Source organism: Mirounga angustirostris, unplaced genomic scaffold, assembly GCF_029215605.1.
Source record: "Mirounga angustirostris isolate CCGP_5_RB_7025 unplaced genomic scaffold, mMirAng1.0.hap1 SCAF_13, whole genome shotgun sequence".
In the NCBI taxonomy this organism is placed as follows: Eukaryota; Metazoa; Chordata; class Mammalia; order Carnivora; family Phocidae; genus Mirounga; species Mirounga angustirostris.
Genome location: NW_026991721.1, coordinates 105,048,271 through 105,073,590, shown reverse-complemented (window position 1 = coordinate 105,073,590; position 25,320 = coordinate 105,048,271). Strand labels below are relative to the sequence as shown.

The 25,320-nt window shown below is 41.1% G+C and overlaps 1 protein-coding gene across 2 annotated transcripts in view; it reads right to left on the bottom strand.

The window, feature by feature from the left end:
- Positions 1–21,483: 21,483 nt before the first annotated feature.
- The window catches only part of CWF19L2 (CWF19 like cell cycle control factor 2), a 120,852-nt gene continuing 117,015 nt past the window's right edge, over positions 21,484–25,320 (bottom strand). The window contains exons 17-19 of one of the 2 annotated variants that reach the window (XM_064577514.1): positions 24,600–24,701; positions 23,295–23,322; positions 22,026–22,159 (exon numbers count right to left, since the gene is read on the bottom strand). In XM_064577514.1, coding sequence (XP_064433584.1) covers positions 23,308–23,322; positions 24,600–24,701 — 117 coding nt within the window. In that variant the 3' untranslated portion in view covers positions 22,026–22,159; positions 23,295–23,307. Of the gene's footprint in view, positions 22,160–23,294; positions 23,323–24,599; positions 24,702–25,320 lie in introns of both variants that reach the window. The other variant, XM_064577513.1, reaches the window with a different exon arrangement.

The following is a 25,320-nucleotide window of genomic DNA, read 5'->3' as shown; positions in this document are numbered from 1 at the left end:
TTGATTGGAGAACTTAGTCTATTTACATTTAAAGTAATTATTGATAGGTATATACTTATTGCCATCTTGTTCTTTTTTTTTTTTTTAGGCTTTTTTTAATTTATTTTTTTATTTTTTATTTTTTTCAGGCTGTTTTTTAGTTTCTCTCTGTTCCTGTCTTCTCTTTCTCTATTCCCTTGTGGTTTGATGACTTTCTTTAGCATTATGCTTAGATTCTTTACTCATTTTCTTTTGCGTATTTACTGTAAGTTTTTATTTTGTGGTTACCATAAGATTCACATATATTATCCTACATGTATAATAGTCTAAGTTGATAGCAACCTAAATTTGAACACATCCCAAAACTACATTTTTACTTCCACCATTTTACATTTTGATGTCACTTTTTACATTGTTTTTATTTCATGTATCCCTTAATTACTGTAGTTTTAGTTCATTTTACTACTTTTATCATTTCACTTTCATGGTAGCTTTATTATAAGTGATTAATCCACTACCTTTACTATATATTTACCTTTTCCAGTGAGATTTTTACTTTTTTCTTTTTAAAGATTTTATTTATTTATTTGAGAGAGAGAGCATGAGCGGGGGCAGGGGAGGTTAGAGGGAGAGGGACAAGTAGACTCCACTGAGCAGGGAGTCTGACGCGGGGCTCCATCCCAGGACCCCAGGTTAAGGGTCTGAAGGCAGATGCTTAACTGACTGAGCCACCCAGGAGCCCCAAGATTTTTACTTTTTGCATGTTTTGTTAATTAGTGCCATTTCTTTTCAAAGCTTAAAAAAGTCCCTTTTATATTTCTTACAAAGCCGGTTTAGTAGTGAGAAACTCCTTCAGCTTTTGCTTGTCTAGAAAGCTTTATCTCTCCTTCAAATATGAATGATAACCTTGGTAGGTCGAGAATTCTTAGTTGGAAGTTTCTTCCTTTCAGCACTTTGAAGATGTCATGCCACTCCCTTCTCGACTGCCATTTCTGAGAAATCTGCTGATACCCTTATGGGGCTTCCCTTGTGTGTTAACAATCTGCTTTACTCTTGCTGCTTTTAAGATTTTGTCTTTAAATTTGACCTTTTGATTATAATGGTCTTGATGTAGCTGTCTTTGGGTTCTTATTTGGAACTCTTGGCTTCCTGGACCTGAATGTCTGTTTCCTTCCCTAGGTTAGGGAAATTTTCAGCCATTGTTCTTCAAGTAAGTTTTCTGCCTCTTTCTCTCTCTTGTCTCCTTCTGTGACCCTACATGAAAATGTAATTCTGCTTGATGTTGTCCCTCAAGTTATCTTTATTTTTTTTAATTATTTTTCTGGGCAACCCTGTTGGGACCCCTCACTCTTGAGAGCTTTTTCTGTATCTTCACTCAATAAACTTCTATCGCTTTACGAAAATAAAATAAAATAATTTTTCTTTCAGTTGCTGTGTGTGAGTTCCATCACTGCATCTCCAGTTCGCCGATCCATCCTTCTGTTTCACCTGGTCTGCTGCAGAATGCTGCTAATGTACTTTCCAGCTCAGTTATCGCATTCTTCCGCTCTGTGGCTTCTGTTTGGTACTTTATTGTGTTTTTTATCTCTCCACTGAAGATCTCACTGTGTTCATCTTTTTTTTCTCCTGAGGTTGGTGAGCATCTTTATGACCATCACTTTGAATTCTTTATCAGGTGGATTATTTATCTCTGTATCACTGTGATCTTTTTCTGATGTATTGTCTTGTTCTTTCATTTAAAACCTACTTGTTTCCCCATTTTGCTTGACTCTCTTGTGTTTCTGTGCATCAAGACAGCTATCTCTCTCAGCCTTGAATGCTCATCTTGTGAAGGTGATAATCTTTCTCATTCAACCTTCTCCTAGTTCTTGGTTGTGTCTCAAGCCTTTGTGATTGTCTAAACTGCTTGATTTACTCTTGATGTGCCCCCATTGTTGAGGGTGTGCCAAGGCCTGTCAGTGATCCAAGGGGAAGAATCTCATTTACCATCTAGTTTCAGGCCGATTGGAAGCCAGACCCTCAAGTACCAGCTTTTAAAGTATGAATATATATATATATATATATAGTCTGGTGGGGCCATAATCATAATCCCTCTAGCCTCTAGACCGGAGATCTGAAGGTGTCCCCTGAGTGACAGTGGCAAAAATTTGGGCTCCAGATGAGTGATAAGATCCTTTCTGGGAAGTCTTGTTGACCTGTAATGAGGTCAAAGAGGTACATAAGGATTGTGTCTCCCTACTTAGGTTCCCTGGGAGCACCTCCTCGGCCTCTAGACGTGTGCGGAACTTGGAGCCTGTCCCTCAGGCTGAAGCTCCAGGCTAAGTAACTTGGCATTTTTCACAGGAAGACTGAGGCTGTTTCAGCCTGCTCTCTATGCAGTGTCCTGGGGGTGGTGGCCAGCCAAGAACTGGGAGGAAGCTGGAGAGTGGAGGTGGCAGGGCACACTCGCTGGTCTCAGGAAGGTAGTGTAAAAATGTCCTGACTGCCCATGCCTATGGGTTTCAGAAACACAGTGGGAGAGTGCCTTGTCAGCGAAGAATGTGTGGCCATTCATGCTCACCAGCTGCAGCCAGATTTAGTGGAGTGTCCTAACTGCCCAGGCCTCCAGCCTTCCACTAGGAAGTAAGAGAACTCCATGGCCATTTGTGCTTGCCCACTCCGGCCAGGGAACCAGAGAACACCGCGATCACCTGCACTCTCTGGCCTGAGCAATGGCTTCTCAGTCAAATCCATCCAAGCAAAGTGGTGGCAGGATGCTATGTCTAAGCTCGCCCACCCACGCTAGCAAGCTACATGGACAGTCCAACAATGGCATCCACATGCATCTCTGTCTCTAGGGAGAATCTCAACTGTCCCCACCTCTCCAGCCAATGCCCTCAGACCAGCAAATGGATCTTCTTCACATATAGTCTAGGAACTTTCCAACTGCTGTCTGTTCAGTAGATCTGGGGGCAAACTGGACTGCATGCAAACACTCCAAGAGGGGAATCTCAGTTTCTTAGAGAACTTTAGGAGTCCCAGACAACAGCCCTGTTGGTTTTCCTAGCCAGACTTTCAAGAGGTTCCTCTTTCCAGTGCAGGTCCCAGAAGCCAGGGTGCCAGATGTGGAACACCAACCCTTTACTCCTTCAGGAGAAGCACCTGTCTGTGGAAATCCCTTTTTTGTATCAATGAGCTGGGGTGGGGTTTTTTACAAGACTGTGCCTCTGTCTGTTTCAATGAGGTCCTTTCATCCCTTGTTGTGGAGAAGCAGTTCGCCTAGTTTCAAGATCTTTCCCACAGAGAAATAATCCATATGGAGCTGTGAGTTTGGTAAGTCCGTGGGAGGAAGAGAGTTCAGGATTCTCCTACACTGTCATCTTGGACTCCTTGCACGTTTGCTATTACTAATGTATAATTTCTGCATTAATAAATGACAAATGCTACTGTGAGTTTTCTATTTGGGGGCAATCTTTCTCAAGTTTAGGAATCACAGTATCCTTGCTTCACAAAACTAGTTTAGAAGTTCTCCTACACACTGAAATAGCTTAAGAGGCATTAGGACGTTGAATATGTAAAGGGATAGTAAAATCCCCCATGAGATTATCTGGGCCTTGTTCTTTTTGTTCTGTTCATTCTCTTGATTTTCTTCTTCAAAGTTTTTTACTGTATGCGTTGAAGTTCAGCCTATGTTCTATCCATCATATTCTCTTCAACATTTTAAATCTTTATTTAAAAAACTTTCTTCTTTACATCTTATCTTTCTATTAAGTTGTAATCTGTTAGGTTTGTTTTTTTCCTGAGTTTGTCTTCCATTTCTGAATCCTAAATCCTTTGTGGATGTTAGCAGCTCTCATTTAAATCTTCCTTTCTACAGGATGGCGGTCCCTCATAGAGTTGAAAATAGAGCTGCCCTACAACCCAGCAACTGTACTACTGGGTATTTACCCCAAAGATACAAATGTAGGGATCCAAAGGGGTACATGCACCCCGATGTTTATAGCAGCAATGTCCACAATAGCCAAACTATGGAAAGAGCCCAGATGTCCAGTGACAGAATTGAATTGATAAAGAAAATGTGGGTATTCCACATACAATGGAATACCACTCAGCCATCAAAAAATTGCTATCTTGCCATTTGCAATGATGTGGGTGGAACTAGAGGGCTAAGCAAAATAAGTCAATCAGAGAAAGATAATTATAATATGATCTCACTGATATGTGGGAATTTAAGAAACAAAACAGGATCATAGGGGAAGAGAGGAAAAAATAAAACAGACAAAATCAGAGAAGGAGACAAACCATAAGAGACTCTTAATCATAGGAAACAAACTGCGGGTTGCTGGAGGGGAAGGGGATGGGGGGACGGGGTAACTGGTTGATGGGCATTAAGAAGGGTATGTGTTGTAATGAACACTGGGTGTTATATAAGACTGATGAATCACTGACCTCTACCTCTGAAACTAATAATACATTATGTGTTAACTGATTTTAAATTAAAAAAAAAAGAAAGGTGGAACAAAAGTAAAATCTTCCTTTCTTCACTCACTTCATTTCTGATATTTTTAGTCCTAATATATGCTGTCTTTTTCTTCACATATTCTACCATTTTCTTAAATTTTTAAGCTCATTTGGAACTACTGTTACAGTTTTCATCAGTTTGGGGACAGGTCTGTCTGTGAACTCTCATTGGCTGCCATAATATTGTTTGGTTCCTAATCTCTCTCATCTTATAAAAACTTCGCATGGGATTTAACTGAGATAATATTCTGTCACTTACTGTTTGGGATGAAGAAAGTTCGCCTCCCCTTTCAAAGGGAGGGAACAGACCAGAGGAGCTTATTGTTACTTATTTTTTTTAACTTCACAGCCATCAGATGCCATTACACGCACCCACAACTGGGATTCTGTTCCCAGTTTCTGCTGCTCTTTTGAGACAAAGCTGTCAGGCTCTGCAGGAAGCACTTTTTGGCAATTTGGGGGTTCTTTCATGCCTGGGGATGTTAAAAGCCCACTGGTTCCCCCCCACTTCCTTTTGTACAGATGCTGAAATCATGCAGGTATACTACTTATGATGGCGGTCTGTCCCTACAAGCTGATTTAATTGGGAGCTACGGGAATACTGTTTTGAAGGTGGTTTCTGTGGGTCTTTGGTTTTGCATTCTAGTTGCTTTGCCGCTATTTACAGCATTCAAAAACTGTATCATTGTCACTACCATCATCCACAAGCTATTTTTGAACTGTCACTCATCTAACAAGAGTCCTGAGAAAAATGTGAGTAAAAAATGGATAAAATTAATTAGTTAACTTAAGAAAAGTATACTGCTTACATTTGACTTACTGGCTGTGTTATAACATACAGGAAGGAATCTAAACCTTCTCTTGGAAGAGCAAATGCTTTTATCATAAATAGGAAAGTACTCTAGGAATTACCTGTTTAACCAAATTCAGTCACTGGGATGTCATCTTGGTAATGACTAATTTCATGGTCCTCCTTTTGTATTATCTTTTTAATTTCCAGGAAAAATGACATAACTCATGAGACCACAATAGAAACACAAACAGGGATTCTGATATGTTCTGCCTTAAAAGTGAAACAAAACTGGGAGGCGGAGCAGATGGCGGAGGAGTAGGAGACCTGGATTTCGTTTCCTCTCAGGAATTCAGCTGGATAGGGATCAAACCATTCTGAACACCTACAAACCCAACAGGAGATTGAAGAAAGGAATAGCAACAACTCTCTGAACAGAAAAGCGACCACTTTCTGGAAGGTAGGACGTGTGGAGAAGTGAATCCGAGGTGATATTCGGGAGGATAGACGGCGGGGGAGGGGCCTCCGTCGGCCACTTCTGGCAAGTGATAGAACCGCGGGGCACAAAATTAGAACTTTTAGAAGGCAGCTCCGCCGAGGGACGTCACTCTGGTGGCTAAGCGGGGGGTGGAACCCTCCGGGACAGTGGGGTCTCAGGACCCTCGGGGTCACAGGAAGACAGGGGGTGCCTGAGTGCGGCAGAGCTCCCAGGTATCGGACTGGGGAACCAGCTGCAGAGACGGAGCCGAGGTGTGGGCTCTCAGCTCGGGGTGGTCATAAACCGTGATCCGCGGCACAGTCAGGCCACTGCTCCTCCAGCAGGGACCCAACAAGCGGCAGATCCGGGGAGACTCACCTTCCTCCCCCGGGAGGAGCCGCACGGGAGTGCACCACAGGGATCTGTTGGGTTGGAGCCTCCACCCGGGGTCGGGGGCCAGAGATACAAATGCGCGGTCACAGGCCGGGCGAGCACGGAGTGTGGCCGGAGACCGGGGAGACAGGAGTGACTGACGGCTTTTCTCTGGGGGCTCACTGAGGAGCGGGGCCCCGAGTTCTCAGCTCCTCCGGGGCGGAGATTGGGAGGCCGCCATTTTCACTCTCTGCCTCCAAAGCTGTATGGAAAGCTCGCAGGGAACAAAAGCTCTGGAAAGCAAACCCCAGATTACTTAGCCCAGACCGGGCAAGGGCGGGGCAATTCTGCCTCCCGCAAAGACATCTGGGAACCACAGCAACAGGGCCCTTCCCCAGAAGATCAGCGAGAACAGGCAGCCAAGATCAAGTTTACCGATCAATGAGAAGGCAGAACTCCAGCACTAAGGGAATAATGCACATAAAATTCATGGCTTTTTCCCATGATTCTTAGGCTTTCAAAGTTAATTTTTTTTTAACTTTTTTTTTTTTTGAATTTTTCTTTTTCCCTTTTTCAACCATCTTATCAATCCCTTTTTTAAAAAAAAAAATTTTATTTTTCATTTTTACTTTTCATTTTTAGAGTCATATTCTATCCCTTCATAGTAGTTACCCGTATTTTTGGCATATATATATAAGTTGTTCTCTCTTTAAAATTTTCAGATAGTTTCTTCTAACAGATCAAAATATACCCTAAATCTCTATTGTATGGTTTTTTTCTACTCCCCTGCCTGATCACATTCTCTCCCTTCTTTTTTAAATCCCCTTCTTCCTTTTTTCAAACAACTTCTTATCAATTCCTTTTATAAAATTTTTTATAATTTTCATCTTTAAAGTCATATTCCATCCCTTCAATATATCAACCCTTATTTTTGTACATATATAAGTTTTTCTTTCTTTAAAATTTTGGGAGGCACTTTCTTCTCACAGACCAAATACACCCAAAATCTAGTGTGTGGCACTGATCTATATACCAGCCTGATCATATTTGATCATATTCTGTTTTTTTTGTTTTGTTCTGTTTTTGTTTGTTTTTATCTTTATCTTTTTCTTTTTCTTTTTTCTCTCTTTCCCTTTCTTTTCCCACTGCTTCAGGTCTTTTCTGATTTGTTTAGAGTATATTTTCCGGGGACGTTTGTTACCCTGCTAGCATTCTGTTCTCTCATTAATCTATTCTCCTCTGCACAAAATGACAAGACGGAAAAAATCACCTCAACAAAAAGAACAAGAGGTAGTACCAACTGCCAGGGACCTACTCAATACGGACATTAGTACGATGTCAGATCTAGGGTTCAAAATCATCACTTTAAAGATACTAGCTGGGCTTGAAAAAAGCATGGAAGTTATTAGAGAAACCCTTTCTGGAGAAGTAAAAGAACTAAAATCTAACCAAGTCGAAATCAAAAAGGCTATTAATGAGGTGCAATAAAAAATGGGGGTGCTAACTGCTAGGATAAATGAGGCAGAAGAGAAAATAAGTGACATAGAAGACCAAATGATGGAAAATAAAGAAGCTGAGAAAAAGAGACATAAACAACGACTGGATCACGAGGGCAGAATTCAAGAGATAAGTGATACCATAAGACGAAACAACATTAGAATAATTGGGATCCCAGAAGAAGAAGAAAGAGAGAGAGGGGCAGAAGGTATAATGGAGCAAATTATAGCAGAGAACTTCCCTAATTTGGGGAAGGAAACAGGCATGAAAATCCAGGAAGCACAGAGAACCCCTCTCAAAATCAATAAAAATAGGTCAAAACCCCAACATCTAATAGTAAAACTTATGAGTCTCAGAGACAAAGAGAAAATCCTGAAAGCAGCTCGGGAGAAGAGATATGTAACCTACAATGGTAGAAACATGAGATTGGCAAAGACCTATCCACAGAGACCTGGCAGGCCAGAAAGGACTGGCAGGATATATTCAGAGCACTAAATGAGAAAAATATGCAGCCAAGAATACTATATCCAGCTAGGCTGTCATTGAAAATAGAAGGAGAGATAAAAAGCTTCCAGGACAAACAAAAACTAAAGGAATTTGCAAACACGAAACCAGCCCTACAAGAAATCTTGAAAGGGGTCCTCTAAGCAAAGAGAGAGCCTAAAAGCAACATAGACCAGAAAGGAACACAGACAATATACAGTAACAGTCACCTTACAGGCAATACAATGGCACTAAATTCCTATCTTTCAATAGTTACCCTGAATGTAAATGGGCTAAATGCCCCAATCAAAAGACACAGGCTATCAGACTGGATTAAAAAACAAGACCCATCGATATGCTGTCTGCAAGAGACTCATTTTAGACCCAAAGACAGCCCCAGATTGAAAGTGAGGGGGTGGAAAACCATTTACCATGGTAATGGACACCAAAAGAAAGCTGGTGTGGCAATTCTTATATCAGACAAATTAGATTTTAAACCAAAGAATGTAAAAAGAGATGAGGAAGGACATTATATCCTACTTAAAGGGTCTATCCAACAAGAAGATCTAACAATTGTAAATATCTATGCCCCTAACATGGGAGTAGCCAATTATATAAGGCAAGTAATAACAAAAGCGAAGAAACACATCAACAACAATACAATAATAGTGGGGGACTTTAACACCTCCCTCACTGAAATGGACAGATCATCTCAGCAAAAGATCAACAAGGAAATCAAGACTTTAAATGACACACTGGACCAAATGGACTTCACAGACATATTCAGAACATTCCATCCCAAAGCAACGGAATACACATTCTTCTCTAGTCCCCATGGAACATTATCCAGAATCGATCACATCCTAGGTCATAAATCAGGTCTCAACCGGTACCAAAAGATTGGGATCATTCCCTGCCTATTTTCAGACCACAATGCTTTGAAACTAGAACTCAATCACAAGAGGAAAGTCGGAAAGAACTCAAATACATGGAGGCTAAAGAGCATCCTACTGAAGAATGAATGGGTCAACCAGGAAATTAAAGAAGAATTTAAAAAATTCATGGAAACCAATGAAAATGAAAACACAACTATTCAAAATCTTTGGCATGCACCAAAAGCAGTCCTAAGAGGAAAGTATATAGCAGTACAACAAGCATTTCTCAAGAAACAAGAAAGGTCTCAAGTACACAACCTAACCCTACACCTAAAGGAGCTGGAGAAAGAACAGCAAATAAAGCCTAAACCCAGCAGAAGAAGAGAAATAATAAAGATCAGAGCAGAAATCAATGAAATAGAAACCAAAACAACAGTAGAACAGATCAACGAAACTAGGAGCTGGTTCTTTGAAAGAATTAAAAAGATTGATAAGCCCCTGGCCAGACTTATCAAAAAGAAAAGAGAAGTGACCCAAATCAACAAAATCATGAATGAAAGAGGAGAGATCAAAACCAACACCAAAGAAATACAAACAATTATAAGAACATATTTTGAGCAACTCTATGCCAGCAAATTAGATAACCTGGAAGAAATGGAGGCGTTCCTAGAGATGTATCAACTACCAAAACTGAACCAGGAAGAAATAGAAAACCTGAACAGACCTATAGCCACTAAGGAAATTGAAGCAGTCATCAAAATTCTCCCAACAAACAAAAGCCCAGGGCCAGATGGCTTCCCAGGGGAATTCTACCAAACATTTAAAGAAGAATTAATATCTATTCTTCTGAAACTGTTCCAAAAAATAGAAATGGAAGGAAAACTTCCAAACTCATTTTATGAGGCCAGCATTACCTTGATCCCCAAACCAGACAAAGACCCCATCAAAAAGGAGAACTACAGACCAATATCCCTGATGAACATGGATGCAAAAATCCTCACCAAAATACTAGCCAATCGGATCTAACAGTACATTAAAAGGATTATTCACCATGACCAAGTGGGATTTATCCCTGGGCTACAAGGTTGGTTCAACATCCGCAAATCAATCAACGTGATACAATACATTAACAAAAGAAAGAACAAGAATCATATGATCCTCTCAACAGATGCAGAAAAAGCTTTTGACAAAGTACAGCATCCTTTCTTGATCAAAACTCTTCAGAGTATAGGCATAGAGGGTACATACCTCAATATCATAAAAGCCATCTGTGAAAAACCTACAGCGAATATCATTCTCAATGGGGAAAAACTGAGAGCTTTCCCCCTAAGGTCAGGAACGTGGCAGGGTTGTCCACTATCACCACTGCTATTCAACATAGTATTGGAAGTCCTAGCCACAGCAATCAGACAACAAAAAGAAATCAAAGGCATCCAAATCGGCAAAGAAGAAGTCAAACTCTCACTCTTTGCAGATGATATGATACTTTACGTGGAAAACCCCAAAGACTCCACCCCAAAACTGCTAGAACTCATACAGGAATTCAGTAAAGTGGCAGGATATAAAATCAATGCACAGAAGTCAGTGGCATTCCTATACACCAACAACAAGACAGAAGAAAGAGAAATTAAGGAGTTGATCCCATTTACAATTGCACCCCAAACCATAAGATACCTAGGCATAAATCTAACCAAAGAGACAAAGGATCTGCACTCAGAAAACTATAAAATACTCATGAAAGAAATTGAGGAAGACACAAAGAAATGGAAAAACGTTCCATGCTCATGGATTGGAAGAACAAATATTGTGAAGATGTCAATGCTACCTAGAGCAATCTACACATTCAGTGCAATCCCCATCAAAATACCATCCCCTTTTTTCAAAGAAATGGAACAAATAATCCTAAAATTTGTATGGAACCAGAAAAGACCCCACATAGCCAGAGGAATGTTGAAAAAGAAAAGCAAAGCTGGCGGCATCACAATTCCGGACTTCCAGCATCTGTCTTCATCATCAAGACAGCACGGTACTGGCACAAAAACAGACACATAGATCAATGGAACAGAACAGAGAGCCCAGAAATGGACCCTCAACTCTATGGTCATCTAATCTTTGACAAAGCAGGAAAGAATGTCCAATGGAAAAAAGACAGTCTCTTCAACAAATGGTGTTGGGAAAATTGGATAGCCACATGCAGAAGAATGAAACTGGACCATTTCCTTACACCACACACAAAAATAGACTCCAAATGGATGAAAGACCTCAGTGTGAGACAGGAGTCCATCAAAATCCTAAAGGAGAACACAGGCAGCAACCTCTTCGACCTCAGCCACAGCAATTTCTTCCTAGAAACATCGCCAAGGGCAAGGGAAGCAAGGGCAAAAATGAACTATTGGGACTTCATCAAAGATAAAAAGCTTTTGCAAAGCAAAGGGAACAGTCAACAAAACCAAAAGACAACCAACAGAATGGGAGAGGATATTTGCAAATGACATATCAGATAAAGGGCTAGTATCCAAAATCTATAAAGAACTTATCAAACTCAACACCCAAAGAACAAAGAATCCAATCAAGAAATGGGCAGAAGACATGAACAGACATTTTTCCACAGAAGACATCCAAATGGCCAACAGACACATGAAAAAGAGCTCAATATCGCTCGGCATCAGGGAAATCCAAATCAAAACCTCAATGCAATACCACCTCACACCAGTCAGAATGGCTAAAATTAACAAGTCAGGAAATGACAGATGTTGGCGGGGATGCGGAGAAAGGGGAACCCTCCTACAATGTTGGTGGGAATGCAAGCTGGTGCAGCCACTGTGGAAAACAGTATGGAGGTTCCTCAAAAAGTTGAAAATAGAGCTACTATACGATCCAGCAATTGTACTACTGGGTATTTACCCCAAAGATACAAATGTAGGGATCCAAAGGGGTAAGTGCAACCCGATGTTTATAACAGCAGTGTCCACAATAGCCAACTGGTGGAAAGAGCCAAGATGTCCATCGACAGATGAATGGATAAAGAAGATTTAGTATGTATATACAATGGAATATTATGCAGCCATCAAAAGGAATGAGATCTTGCCATTTGCAATGACGTGGATGGAACTGGAGTGTATTATGCTGAGCGAAATAAGTCAAACAGAAAAAGACATGTATCATATGACCTCATATGAGGAATTCTTAATCTCAGGAAACAAACTGAGGGTTGCTGGAGTGGGGGTGGGGTGGGAGGGATGGGGTGACTGGGTGATAGACACTGGGGAGGGTATGTGCTCTGGTAAGCACTGTGAATTGTGCAAGACTGTTGAATCTCAGATCTGTACCTCTGAAACAAATAATGCAATATATGTTAAGAAAAAAAAAAGAAGAAGAAGAAGATAGCAGGAGGGGAAGAATGAAGGGGGGGAAATCGGAGGCGATTTGTTGGTGGACGAACCATGAGAGATGATGGACTCTGAAAAACAAACTGAGGGTTCTAGAGGGGAGGGGGGTGGGAGGATGGGTTAGCCTGGTGATGGGTACTGAGGAAGGCACGTTCTGCATGGAGCACTGGGTGTTATGCACAAACAATGAATCATGGAACACTACATCTAAAAGTAATGATGTAATGTATGGGGATTAACATAACAATTAAAAAATAAAAGTAAAAAAAAAAAGTGAAACAAAACTTAGCAAAGGATCATCAGGAATTCAAAAGGGTTTCACACAACAAAAACTTCAGATTCGTGTAGATTTGAAAAATGAGTAAGATTCCTTTTTTACTATCTCTAAACTGAAACACGTTCCAGCAACATCCTACATAATCTAGAGCACCTCTGGCCAACACTGAGGTGATATTACTCTAATTTTTCATCTCTCCCTTTTATATTATTGATTAAAGGTTTTTAAAAGGACACCTAAGGGGACGCCTGGGTGGCTCAGTCGGTTAAGCATCTGCCTTCAGCTCAGGTCATGATCCCAGGGTCCTGGGATCGAGCCCTGCATTGGGCTCCCTGCTCAGAGGGGTCTGCTTCTCCCTCTCCCCCTGCCCCTCCCCCTGCTTGTGCTTGCTCTCTCTTGCACACGCTCTCTAATGAAATCTTTAAAAAAAAAAAAAAGGACACCTAATAGTTCCATTTGAGAGAAGTTCTCCCTTTTTACACCCACTTAAATGACTTTTCACATACTACTTAGTGTTCCCTTTTCAAACCTAACACTACATTAACAAGTAAAAAATTGTTTTCACAGCTGTCATTTTAATAACGGTATTTATTTTGCTGAGATCCTTTGAAGAGCACTAAGTAGCTGTCACAACTGACAATCCAGTGGCCAAATCAGAAATGATCATTAAAGCGACACCAAAACAAATGAATGAACCGGTGTCATATATGATCTCTACATATCTTACAAGTAACAACACTAATTCATGGTCAAAGCAGAGAATATAAATTCAGAACCAGAGTTCTGTCTACCTTCACATTATAAGCGCTTCCAAAGGACCAAGGATAACAAGGACCCTGGGGATTAAAGACACAAGGCTGGGGCGCCTGGGTTGGCTCAGTCGGTTAAGCATCCGCCTTTGGCTCAGGTTATGATCCCAGGGTCCTGAGATCGAGTCCCGCATCGGGCTCCCTGCTCAGCGGGGCGTCTGCTTCTCCCTCTCCCTCTGCTGTTCCCCCTGCTTGTTTCAGTCTCTCTCTCTGTCTCTGACAAATAAATAAAATCTTTAAAACCCCAAGGCTGCACTTTGTAAGCAACGGTTGCTCCTCTCTTCATGTTATGAAATACCATACATGTAAAATCTAAGCTTAGCTGGAAAATTTTAAATGTATCTTTATCCATGGAGCTAATTTTAAGTAGCTTTTACCATCCAAGATAAGCCACATATCTTAAAGGCTTCTTTAGAAACTCCCAATTTTCAAGGTACCAATTTCTCTCTTAACTCAGGCAACATTAGGGGCTTCAACAAAAATTTGAAATTTATGACTCTGGGGGGTGCCTGGGTGGCTCAGTCGGTTAAACGTCTGACTCGTGACTTCCACTCAGATCATGATCTCAGGGTTGTGGGATCAAGCCCCAAGTCAGGCTCTGCACTCAGCGGGGAGTCTGCTTGAGGATTCTCTCCCCACCTCTGCCCCCTTCATCACCATGTGAGTGCTCTAATAAATATTTTAAAAATAAATTTAAAAAATTTATGACTCTAGGGGCGCCTGGGTGGCTCAGTTGGTTAAGCGACTGCCTTCGGCTCAGGTCATGATCCTGGAGTCCCGGGATCGAGTCCCACATCGGGCTCCCTGCTCGGCGGAGAGTCTGCTTCTCCCTCTGACCCTCCCCCTCCCTCTCATTCTCTCTCTCTCTCAAATAAATAAATAAAATCTTAAAAAAAAAAAATTATGACTCTATCCTTTTAGACAGCGTTTATTCATTGCTCTACTAGTTGTTACTAATGGGTTGGCAATATTCCTACAAGAGGTGCTTCAGGGGCCTAGGGTTGCCCCCATTTAATGCTGAAAGCCACAATTCACATTAAATAAATTACACTTCTGAATATCTATGTACAAATAACACTGTAACCATCATTATGAAGCACAGATCTCCAAGAATTAGGAAGAGGAAAAGAAATATCCTGGCAACTCTGTATACACACTATGGCAAAACATAAGTAAAGGAATGAAACTATAAATGAATTGGAACAAGGCATGCAAACTACAAAGAACCTAATTAGAAGAAAGTTCACACAAAAGAAAGAAATTTCTATAAACTGCTTCTTGAGAAACTTGATGAAAATCTGAATGTCCAAAACTCAAAAACAAGATGATTTAAAAAAAAAAAAACAGAATTAAGGACACCACTCACAGCTATAAAAAATGAATAAGCGGGGGGACAAAAAGAACACACAATTACAGAATTACAGAAAAAAATACAGAATCAATCAATTAATTAGAAACAGCAGGAAACAGATGAGGCAAGCCTAAAAAAAAAAAAATCAGACTGACTTTATGCCCATTTACTCTGGTGACACCAAACGTGAATTCGGACCAACTCAAAGGAATGCAGAGTATTAAGAACAGCAAATACTGGAATCAATATAAAACCAACTTCTTCTCATTAAAAATACTTTAAAATAGAATTAGGTGTTTAAAGCAAAAGTAGTAACAATGTATTCTGTGGATGATGACAGATGCATTAGTAAAATGTAAGACAACAAAGAATAAGAAGGGAGAAATTAAAAAATTAAGTTTTAAGGGTCTTAAAATGTGACGTGGCGTATTTTTGGTGGACAAACTCTTAGGGTGGCCTCCGTTATGTTCTGATCCTGGTGTTCACATCTTGTGTGACCCCAGCCCTTGAGTGTGGGCAGGACCTGGGACTCCATGGCAACGGATGTATCTAATTTTGTGTGATGATGTCATTGTGTTGTGTAAGACGTCAGTGGCCAACATGCCATCATCCCTCCTCCCTGCTGGTTGTGAGGAAAGCAAGGGCCCATGATGGGGAACCCTCCCCTTGGTAAGGGACAGCCAATGCCCTATAGGAGCACAGGGCAGCCAGCAAAAGGCTGACGCTGTGAGTCCCAGTTGCAAGGAAATGAGTGATGCAAAGAACCACACTGGTGGGGAAATGGATCTTTTCCCAGCTCAGCCTCCAGATGAGTCAAGCAGTACCTCAACGGCTAACCCACAGAAGCTGTGAGATAATGTGTGTTGCTTTAAGCGGCTAGGTTTGTGGCATCTGCTATGTAGCAATAAAAAATGAGTATTATTGATACAATGTTTTGGCTTAAATCTATCATCTTGCTGTTCGTTCTCTCTTTGTCCCACCTGTAGTATGTTTCCTTTTCTTGCCTTCAGTTAGATTGAATATTATTTTATGTTCCATTTTATCTTCTTTGTTGGCTTACTGCTATAATCTCTGTTTGCTTGGTTTTTTATCTTAGGGTCTGCTTTACAGTTCATAACCACACATCTTTATCACAGCCCACATTCAAGTCCTACTGTACCACTTCAAGTCTGTACGGCAACCTTACAAGAGTATACCTCCATTTCTCCCCATCCCACCTTTGTCCTATGTTATTGTCATTTACTTTGTCTTTACATATGTTATAAAGCTCACACTGTTTTTCTTCACATGACAAAATATCTTTAATTTGAGCTTCGTTCTGGATGCAGGAAGTTAAGTTACTTGGGAACAGCTTGATCCTTCTGTCTCTTGTGTTTAAGATTTGTTTGTCAAGGCCAGGTTAGTGCTAAGGCTTGAGATAATCATTCTACATTACACACTACCACTCTGGGTACTCGCACTTCCTGGTCAGCCTTGAAACCCTGTTCCTGCTAGTGGGGATGTGACTTCTAATCCTCTCGGGTACATCAGTCTTTGCCTGGCCTCGGGTAGCCTCCACACAGGCACGTGATCTCCTCTTGTAGCCTGCCCTACTGTCTTGGTCCCCCCAGACTCACAGCTTTATTTCCTCAACGTGGCTGTTCCGTAAGCTCTGCCTGGATTCCCACACCTTGTACTGTAAGATGAGATCTCTCTCGAAGCAACAGGATAAGGCAATCAAAGTGCTCATCTCACTTGCTTCCCATCACTTCGGGATCATTATAATTTCATGCCTGATAACCAGGTCTTAAAAACCATTGTTTCACGTATATTGTCTATTTTCTGGTCATTTGAGGCAGGAAGATAACGTGGTTACTTTGTCTTGGCTAGAATCATCAGTTTTCAGCTCTTCATGAAAAAGAAAGGCTGACTCAGCATTGAACCAAGAGTACACAGGGCAGAGCAAAAGGCCTCGTGGAATCCCAAGAAGCAGGACCACAGCCCCCATCAAGCCTGGCAACACATGTGTGACCTAATTTTAGAACTAGTCAACAGTGACTGCAATGTGCCTGAAATTTTCCATCTTTTTCAATGAATGTGCCTACCACAGTTACTGTCCCTGCTTCTCTTCCTATTGTATGTTTGGAGTGGGGGGTGTAGGGGGTGCAGATCATTTGTCTCTTAAATTCACGCATCTTCAGATGGAAGCACCTAAGGAGCCTCATCTCTGTCTGAGCCTTCGGTAGATGGGATCCTGAATTTCGAGCCTAAGCCTAGTGTCCTACTGGGATGAGACTTTCTTGGGAGGATTTGAGTACATTTTTAATGTGAAAGAAGTATAAATTTGTGGACAGAGGGTAGACTGTGTGGATTAAAGGTGGTCACACTACTCCCATCAAAAGAAGAGTTAGGACCCCTCTTTTGGAAGGCAGATGGGCTCTGTGACAGCTATGATAAACAAAATTCAGCAAAACGAAGCTGTGCTAATTTCTGGTCCCAGGCCCTAACTAAGACAGTGGCACCTTCCACCTCTTCTGTCTGGGAAGCATCCTTTGGGACAGAAATCAGAACCCATATAGTAAGCCCAACTACACTGAAATTGCTGTACAAGAAGAGAGTGTCAGCAGCCTGTCCTGAGCGGTTTCAGTGATTCCAGTCCAGGCACCAGACTTGTGAGCAAAGGACCATTTCGACTACTCCAATTCCAGCACACACCATATGAAGAACAGAGGCCCTATACACACCATCCCCAGTCAGCTCCAGATGTCTGAGCCACTCCAGCTGAGGCCTCAGACACCTCAGAGGTAGAGGCAAACCATCCCACTAAGCCCTAATCAAATTCCTCACCTATAAAACCACAAGATAGGGGCGCCTGGATGGCTCAGTCGTTAAGCGTCTGCCTTTGGCTCAGGTCATGATCCCAGGGTCCTGGGATCGAGCCCTGCATCGGGTTCCCTGCTCGGCGGGAAGCCTGCTTCTCCCTCTGCCACTCCCCCTGCTTGTGTTCCCTCTCTCGCTGTGTCTCTCTCTTCAAATAAATAAATAAAATCTTTAAAAAAAAATAAAAAATAAAAAATAAAACCACAAGATACAATAAAGTGGTTGTTATAAATAACTGGAACAGGAGGAAAATTCAGTTTGCATATCCTTCTTACAGATAAGATACAGTAGAGAGGTCAACTTGATATTTAGATAATAGGATTCTAGAGTTCACTGTAGGGGTCCAAAATGAAGACATAAATTTGGGAGACATCTTACTGTCTTGTTCTACTTTTCTTTTATCCATAGCCCTTACCACCGCTGACATTTTCTGGATAATTTATTTATTACGTCTAATGTTTACGGTCTATCTTCCCTGATACTATGTAAACTCCTAAAAGAAGGAATTCTTGTTTTATTCATGAATGTATTCCCTGCACACAGAACAGGAACTGGCATACAGAAAACAAGTATTTCTTGAATAAATGAAACAACCTAAAAATGGTATTTAAGACCATTTTAAGGATGGTATTATCTTGAGAGAGAGAGAGAGTGTGTGTACAGAGAAAAGAACTGAGGATGGTGGGGCGCCTGGGTGGCTCAGTCATTAAGCGTCTGCCTTCAGCTCAGTTCATGATCCCAGGGTTCTGGGATCGAGCCCCACATCGGGCTCCCTGCTCGGCGGGAAGCCTGCTTCTCCCTCTCCCACTCCCCCAGCTTGTGTTCCCTCTCTTGCTGTGTCTCTCTCTGTCAAATAAATAAATAAAAATCTTTAAAAAAAAAAAAAAAAGAACTGAGGATGGGCATTTCAACAGTCAGCGGCTGAGAAAATGAAGAGAAACCAGCGAAGGGGACTGGGAGGAGGCCGCCAGTAAGGAGGGAGGAGAAATAAGAGACAGTGCTCTAGAAGCAAGGAAGTGTCTACAGATGTCAGTGATGCCGACAGAGCTAGGGGAACCCTAAGCAGTCGTCACGTGATGTGCCCGTGGGGAAGGGTCAAAGAGGGTGTTTTAGTAGAATGGGAGGATGAAGTCTAACTGAGAACAGGAGGAGAACGGAAGGAGAGGACACAGATATCGAAATGAGCTGTGCTTTCGAGTGGAGAAGAAACATGGCTAGGGAGGATATGATGTCAGGGTTTATTGTTATAAAATGTTTCTGTGTGCTAAAAGGAATAATCTTCCAGAGAGGGAAAAACCTAATAATACAGGGAGAGTAGGGCCAACTGAGTCGGTGAGAATGGATGAAATCCAGAACATAAATGAGTGGATTAGACCTAGATAAGAACAACAAAATAATTTATTTCCAGAGGAAAAGGAGAGAAACAGGTACAGATGCAGGTAAGCTGAGAGACGTGGGAGGAAATCTCCTCGATGTGGTTCTGTTTTCTCAGTAAAACAGGAAGCAAAGTCCCCCACTCAGACAGAGAGGAGTATGAAACAGTCCCTCAGCACTGACCTCCAATACACTTGGCACAAACCTCGCATTAGAAACTTCTTGTGCTTTGGGGCAAATACCCAGTAGCGCAATTGCTGGTCCGTAGGGTAGCTCTATTTTCAACTTTTTGAGGAACCTCCATACTGTTTTCCAGAGTGGCTGCACCAGCTTGCATTCCCACCAACAGTGTAGGAGGGTTCCCCTTTCTCCGCATCCCCGCCAACATCTGTCGTTTCCTGACTTGTTAATTTTAGCCATTCTGACTGGTGTGAGGTGGTATCTCACTGAGGTTTGGATTTGGATTTCCCTGATGCCGAGCGATATTGAGCTCTTTTTCATGGGTCTATTGGCCATTTGGACGTCTTTGGAAAAATGTCTGTTCATGTCTTCTGCCCATTTCTTGATTGGATCATTTGTTCTTTGGGTGTTGAGTTTGATAAGTTCTTTATAGATTTTGGATACTAGCCCTTTATCGATATGTCATTTGCAAATATCTTCTCCCATTCTGTCGGTTGTCTTTTGGTTTTGTTGACTGTTTCCTTTGCTGTGCAGAAGCTTTTTATCTTGACGAAGTCCCAATAGTTCATTTTTGCCCTTGCTTCCCTTGCCTTTGGTGATGTTTCTAGGAAGAAGTTGCTGTGGCTGATGTCGAAGAGGTTACTGCCTATGTTCTCGTCTAAGATTTTGATGGATTCCTGTCTCACACTGAGGTCTTTCATCCATTTGGAGTCTATTTTTGTGTGTGGTGTAAGGAAATGGTCCAGTTTCATTCTTCTGCATGTGGCCGTGTCCAGTTTTCCCAACACTGTTTGTTGAAGAGACTTTTTTTCCATTGGCTATTCTTTCCTGCTTTGTCAAAGATTAGTTGACCATACAAATGTAGTGATCCAAAGGGGCACCTGCACCCCAATGTTTATAGCAGCAATGTCCACAATAGCGAAACTATGGAAAGAGCCCAGATGTCCATCAACAGATGAATGGATAAAGAAGATGTGGTATATATACATAAATACACACACACACACACACACACAATGGAATATTATGCAGCCATCAAAAAAAGAAATCTTGCCATTTCCAACGACGTGGATGGAACTACAAGGTATTATGCTAAGTGAAATAAGTCAGAGAAAGAAAATTTTCATATGATCTCACTGATATGTGGAACTTGAGAAACAAGGCAGAGGATCATAGTGAAGAGAGGAAAAAATGAAACAAGAAGAAACCAGAGAGGGAGACAAACCGTAAGAGACTCTTAATCTCAGGAAACAAACTGAGGGTTGCTGGAGGGAAAGGAGGTGGGGGGATAACAGGGTGATGGACACTGAGGAGGGTATGTATTGTGGTGAGCACTGTGAATTGTGTAAGACTGAGAATCACAGACCCGTACCCCTGAAACAAATAATACATTATGTTAATTAATAAATTAAAAAGGGGGGAAAAAAGAACTTCTCTGTACTATAATTATTTATGTACATGTCTCCTTCTCCACTAGACTAGAACATAATTTAAAGTAGGGGAAGTACTTTTTACTTCTGCACTACCAGCATAAAACAAAATGCCCTGCAAAAAACCATTAACTCACAGATTAATAAACATTATACATTCATCTAAGGCTCTGCAGTAAAGCTCAAAGAATCTGAAAACAGCAGTAAATATACTAGCAAGTATCTATCTGATAATTATAATTAAATTCAACTTGCAAATATTGAGAAATTGAACCATTAAACTTCAATTTACATATGAAATTTTAAAACTACAGCTAGAACATAAACATTTTTTAACATACCAAAGAAATAACAAGATGTTGATATTAAAAAGAACTATAGAGAGTTAGGAGTTACTCTGGAGTATGCACCACACTGATTCTAGGTAATCAACATTGCATGACAAAATGTCAAGGATCAGCTCCAAACCCAGTATCTTTGAAAAACGGTTGCAACAAAAATATCTTCCATATTAAAAAAACAGGCACACTCTTACACCATGGTCATATTTTATAAGTATATGGCTTCCTCTTGACGCCAAGCGTAAGAACAAAGGAAAAATGAAGAAGTGTAGATCGAATACAGGGCAACAGAATGTGCTCTGGACATTTAGAATACTCTTGTTACTTACGATTTTGTAATAATACAACCCCAAAATGATGGCTTGGCTTAAATTTTCAACTTTCAAAACCCCAAACAACTATAAATTGTGTTATTTGGAACGATTACTTTTAAAATCCCCAAAATTCAAGACACTATTTAAAAATCCAGAAATAAAAACAAATCATGAACACATTATGCTTCATTTAATTCTTTATTATCCTTGGGACATTCTTTTTCCTTTGATAAAAAGAAGAGCAGTGACTACCGGTAGAAAATAAAGAGCCTTTCTATAAAATGCTACGAAAAGAAATTGCAATTATTACCGAAAATGCCAATTCGGTTTAAAATATTCAAGAGAAGCCAGACAATAGTCTTCACAATCTTGAAGCAGACCCACTTCCCTCTGAACCAACGATCTGCTGTACCTCCCAGATAATCCTTCAGAAAAGTCTTTCCACATCTTAAACTGCACAGCTGAAAACACCAAGACGTGGGTACAGAACGGGAATGTGAGTGGGGCCCCCCTGTTTCTGGTCTTGCTCCCCAGTTACTACAAAGCAGTCGCAGGACAAGGTAGGACAGGAAAGGCAATCCAGTGATGCCCGGGTGTCTGAGACCCAGAGCGGGACTTTCTCTCCCTCTGGCCTGCGGGTCAGTGGTCTAGTCAGACACAATGGAAGTAAAACTGAAAGGAATCTGAAGAAGAAATTTAAAAAATGAAATGTATGACTCAACATTTTTTACTTTTGGTGAAGTCGAATGGTTTCCACCACTGAGCAAACTGCAGGGCTTTCTTCCTCTGATCCTCAAAGCTTTCCCGGATCCCTTTCCTCCAGAGTCTTGGTTCTATATCCAGCATCCCACCAATGATTTCCTTTTAAAGAATGAGAAAAATACAGACACATGTCTGAAAACAGAATGAAACTATTTCTGTTTATTCGGCTACTAAATATAAAATTAGTAGTTCTCTGTGAGGATGTTCACATTTTACATAAATATTAGTTTCAAGTTAAAAAAATCTTATTTTCCAGTATAGAGGTTCCTCAAAAAGTTAAAAATAGAACTACCCTACAATCCAGCAATTGCACTACTAGGTATTTACCCAAAGGATACAAAAATACAGATTCGAAGGGGTACATGCAGCCTGATATTTATAGCAGCATTATCAACAATAGCCAAACTATGGAAGCAGTCCAGTGTCCACCGACTGATGAATGGATAAAGAAGTGGTGTATATATATACAATGAAATATTACTCAGCCATAAAAAGAATGAACCCTTGCCATTTGCAACACCACGGATGGAACTAGAAAGTATAATGTTAAGGGAAATAAGTCAGTCAGAGCAAGGCAATTACATGATTTCACACATATGTGGAATTTACGACATAAAACAAATGAACATAGCAGGGGAAAGAAGTAAACTGAGAAACGGACTCTTAACTAGAAAGAACCAACTGATGGGGAGGTGGGGGGGATGGGGAAACAGGTGATGGGGATGAAGGAGCGCACCTGTCGTGATGAGCACCGGGTGTTGTATGGAAGTGTTGAGTCACTAAATTCTACAGCTGAAACTAATTTTGCACTGTATGTTAACTAGCTGGAATTTAAATTGGGGGAAAAAATCTTGTTTTCAATTAGTTCTAACGATGCAAACCCTCTAATTCTAGGAGCGCTGGCTGCGTCTCCTGTCAAGCCATTTGTCATTTTGTTGCTTGTTAGTACATCCACCAGAGAGGAGCAAAGGGGAGAAAGAGAGGGTGAACTTTACTTATTCTGGTCCTTCTGAGCTGTTCTGGTAAATGGTACGGAGAAAAGGTTAACCAACATGTAGCAAATATGCACACTTTGTTGTTGGACTGCAGGCAAGCTCAGGCTCATGTTCTCTCTACTACCCCATGTATTTATAAGCCAGTTTCTTCCACTATTCACTGGAGATCTTTTTTCAGGAAACAAAATCATATTTTAATACTAATCCGAATAAACTGAGAATTAAAAATTATAAATCACCTTCATTTAAAAGTCACATTCCAAAGCCCTGTAAGAAACAGATTTTGGTTAGTCTGCTTATTATCCTACATGATTTCCTCCTGATTCTCTTCCTGTGCTGTTAGCAACAGAAATTAACGCAACTTAAGCTTGTGAGTATCCATGTACACAAGGATATGGGGAAGATGTGTAATGCTTAGAGGGCAACACAGGAAACACTGGACTCAGGGTCAAGTTCTGCATATTCCGTCTGCTTCTATAGGGCTGTGTGGTGAGATCCTGGACAGCATCTTAACATTTTTTACCAAGAGGACCGAACTGTGTCCAAGCAAGTACCAAAGATCATAGGGGATACAAAGAGAACTGACATAAATCTACGTGCCTTCCGAGAACTCATGACAGAATGTGCAGCTGCGGAAGAATAACCCAACTACACAAAGAACCATCTTAGAAAGCAGAATAAGGTAAATGCCAAGGCTGACTATACGGAGACTCAAAAAAGAAGATTCTATTTTTGGATAAATCAGAAAAAGCTTCGTGGAAAAGGGAACCTTTTTCACTGGGAAACAAATAAAGGGACCAGTAGCAACAATAATTTATGGAAAACATGAGCAGCAAGGCCCAAGCTGTGCTCGATTAAAAGGTCATTTCTAGAACTCTTATTGCTCAGACTGTATTACTATTTCAGCAGTCCCATTAATTTCATTCCAGTCCCTGATACAAACTTCAGCAGACCCCAAACGTACGGGCTGGACCCCATGGGGCAATGTGCAGTGATGAAAATACGGGCAATCTGGACCGGCCCTCGGACGCCTGCCCGGGAACCCGGGACCGGTGTGAAGCGACAGAGTCTTATATTCTCGGGCTGGATGGGGCGTCACTATACACAAAGGGGTCTACCGCACCCACGAACGAGAGGCGCCTGTGCCCCTGGTTCTGTCTGAAGCTCAGCTTCTTCATCCGTAAGATGACCAGAGGGACCGCATCTACGGAATGGAGTGCTCCGAACAGAACGTGGCTGTCAGCTCACTCCAAGGGTCAACGGTGTCACCCTTTCCGGCACAAGGCTGGCGGGCTCGACAGGAAAGCAACTCCCAGCACTCTTGACCACGTCCACAAATGTTTGGTTGCAGAGTGACAATCCGGACTGTTATGAATATTCTGGGACATTTTTATTAACAGTTTCTAGCTTCTTCCACTAAAAATTGGGTGGAACAGTACTCACCAACTTCACTCTATAAGGTGCCCAAAGTTTTGATTTCCCTTTGAAACAGGACTGTTACCAAATTGCTAACCTCTGGAATTTTATTAAATCTGTGAGCCTACCTTTCCAAAGTAATGAGGGAATTTGCGTTGATCTTCAATGACATGGGCAAACCCTCCTTGGAGGCCAAAATCCACAGCGAAGTAAGGTAAGCCTCTGGGTACCTAAAAAAACAGATAAATCACACATGAACACAGCCCCAGTCAGAAAGTTCCGCTGAATTCCTTCTCCTGCTCTGAGACATAACAGTAATTAAGCACCCCTTCAAGACAAACGTATATAATAAATTCCCAGTTCTAGAAATCCTTAGGCAATGACCTAACTTTCAAAGTAAAACATTTCATTTGGTAGCCTTTCAGCTCTTCATAACATCCAGCAACAGAATCAAAACCACTATTTTCCTGTCTTTGGGGAAAACAGGAAAGAAAAGGTACTAATTTCTTCCTTAGACTACAAAAAGAATAAGGATACGGTTCCCTGCATCTCCCTCACAAAGCAGAACAGGGAGAGGCCTACCCATATACATAGAGCTTTGTTTATAATCTGAGACTTTATTATTTATTTATCAAAGATAAACTAAACCCAGACAATCACAATTTTTTATTAACTAGTGAGATGGGTATAGCAATACTTAGTTTACCAACCTCATTTCAAATTTTCTCCAGGATTAACTATTATCTTTTCATTTCTCCTTCTTCCTATACACACACATACACACACGTAGTTTGAACTCTATCTTGACTGGAAAAGTCCATAATTTCTGGCTTTATCAATCTGTGTCCT